This window comes from Propithecus coquereli, unplaced genomic scaffold (assembly GCF_000956105.1).
Source record: "Propithecus coquereli isolate 6110/MARCELLA unplaced genomic scaffold, Pcoq_1.0 Scaffold752, whole genome shotgun sequence".
In the NCBI taxonomy this organism is placed as follows: domain Eukaryota; kingdom Metazoa; phylum Chordata; class Mammalia; order Primates; family Indriidae; genus Propithecus; species Propithecus coquereli.
The window spans coordinates 37,111-38,840 of record NW_012153641.1 but is presented as its reverse complement, the minus strand read 5'-3'; the positions used below and the strand labels follow the sequence as shown (position 1 = coordinate 38,840).

The window sequence follows — 1,730 nt, the reverse complement described above, 5'->3', positions numbered from 1 at the left end:
GAGCCCAGGAGTTTGAGGTTGCTGTGAGCTAGGCTGACGCCACGGCACTCTAGCCCAGGCAAAAGAGTGAGACTGTCTCAAAAAAAAAAAAAAAAGATGTGTTTGTTCCATGTTGACAGTTTACTAAAAATGTTTTATCCTGTATAACTCTGATCTATGATTGACTAGAGCATAGAAATGACATGGGATAGAGATGAAACCCAGTTACAGGAAAATACCCATGGACATCCAGGTGGTGCAAAGTAAAGACAGGTGTCAAAAACCTTTTCTCTTGAAAATTTGCATTAATAATGCTGTATGATTCATTATATTATTATTATTAAATCTTTTAATGTTTTTGAGTCTTGTGAAATGTTTGACAATACTTGTTTATTCATAAAGAATTTATATATTTGCCTTTCTATACTGTTTTTCAGATGCCTTGTCATTATCAAGGATATGTTGTAGAATTTCCAAATTCATCTGTGACACTCAGTATATGTTCAGGTCTCAGGTAGTAGCATCTTATAGGATGTTTCTATTTGAAGAACTTAGGATATACTTAAAGTGAAACTTTGTGGTTTGGCAAACACAAATCTGGGAAGGTTTATGGGACATCCAAATCTGAAAATTTCCTTTATAGTGGCCTTATTTTATTTATATCAACATTACTACCTGGACCTAAGTGCCCATTCAAATCAAATCAATCCGGGACCCTGAGTGGACACGGGGTCTACTCCAGGAGACTGTGTAGAAAGGGGTGGTGTTGTGGAAGGGAACATTGGAACATCCCCTAAGCGTGATTGTTGCATTCTCTATCAGTTAGCTCACATAATTGTGAAAATGGTATTAATTAGTTATTTCAATATAATAGGCACATATTGTGGGCTGTCAGCTTAGTACCAGACATAAATCAACTAACTAAGAAGATCCCTTAGGGGTAAAGAACGCGGGTAAGGGATTTTTGTCATTGATGACGGGAGACATGATAAGTTCATAAGAAGAAGGTTCATAAGAGCACAGGGAAAAAAAAAAAAGCTCTCTCTAACCTCCCTTTGGTTTTAGCTGCCTAATTTCCAGAATTTGTCATGTCAACTCAGAAAATTGGCATTCTTTGAATATGGTTTTTATAGATATCAACCTCTTTAGATATGCACTCTACATACCTGCTTTCCCTTATTCTAACCTCTGTAAAAACAGGGACTTTGTTACTAGAATTCTCAAAAAAAATCTTGGTTCTTGGTAATTTTGTCTTAATTAATGTATCCTGAATGGATGTGATTGCTACCTATAAATTACAGCATACTCTTTACTACATTTTGCTCTTTAAAATGTGAGCAAATTTAAGGCAGATGTGGTAGCTGTTACTAATATACATTGCAAGAAAAAAAATAGGAAAAGAAGGTGGGAGTGGGCTTAAAACATGTTCTTTACTATGGTTTCTCATTTTTCATGCCACTTCAAATTACAGGATTTTTATAATTATTATCTTCTAAATTTTTAGGGGATTTCTTCAGCTTGAAAATATCAGCTATGGAATTGAACCACTGGAATCCTCAGCAAGATTTGAGCATATAATTTATCAAGTGAAAAATGACAAACTAAATGTATCGATGTTAGCAGAAAATTACACTCGTATTTGGCAGAAAGACAAGCCTTCTAAAGTTCATTTAAGCCCACAGGTAACCGTTATGATTCTAATGTTGTGGCATACTAGCAAATTACCTCTGTAGATTTTTTTTTTTAGTTAT

At 34.8% G+C, this 1,730-nt stretch overlaps 1 protein-coding gene across 1 annotated transcript in view; it reads left to right on the top strand.

Moving 5' to 3' along the window:
- Window positions 1-1,730, top strand: part of LOC105824644 (disintegrin and metalloproteinase domain-containing protein 18-like) — a gene marked incomplete at its 3' end in the record, with an annotated part of 65,683 nt that overhangs the window by 37,520 nt on the left and 26,433 nt on the right. The window contains exons 2-3 of the mRNA XM_012662170.1: window positions 382-493; window positions 1,484-1,661. Of these exons, the coding sequence (XP_012517624.1) occupies window positions 382-493; window positions 1,484-1,661 (290 nt within the window). The remainder of the gene's footprint in view (window positions 1-381; window positions 494-1,483; window positions 1,662-1,730) is intronic.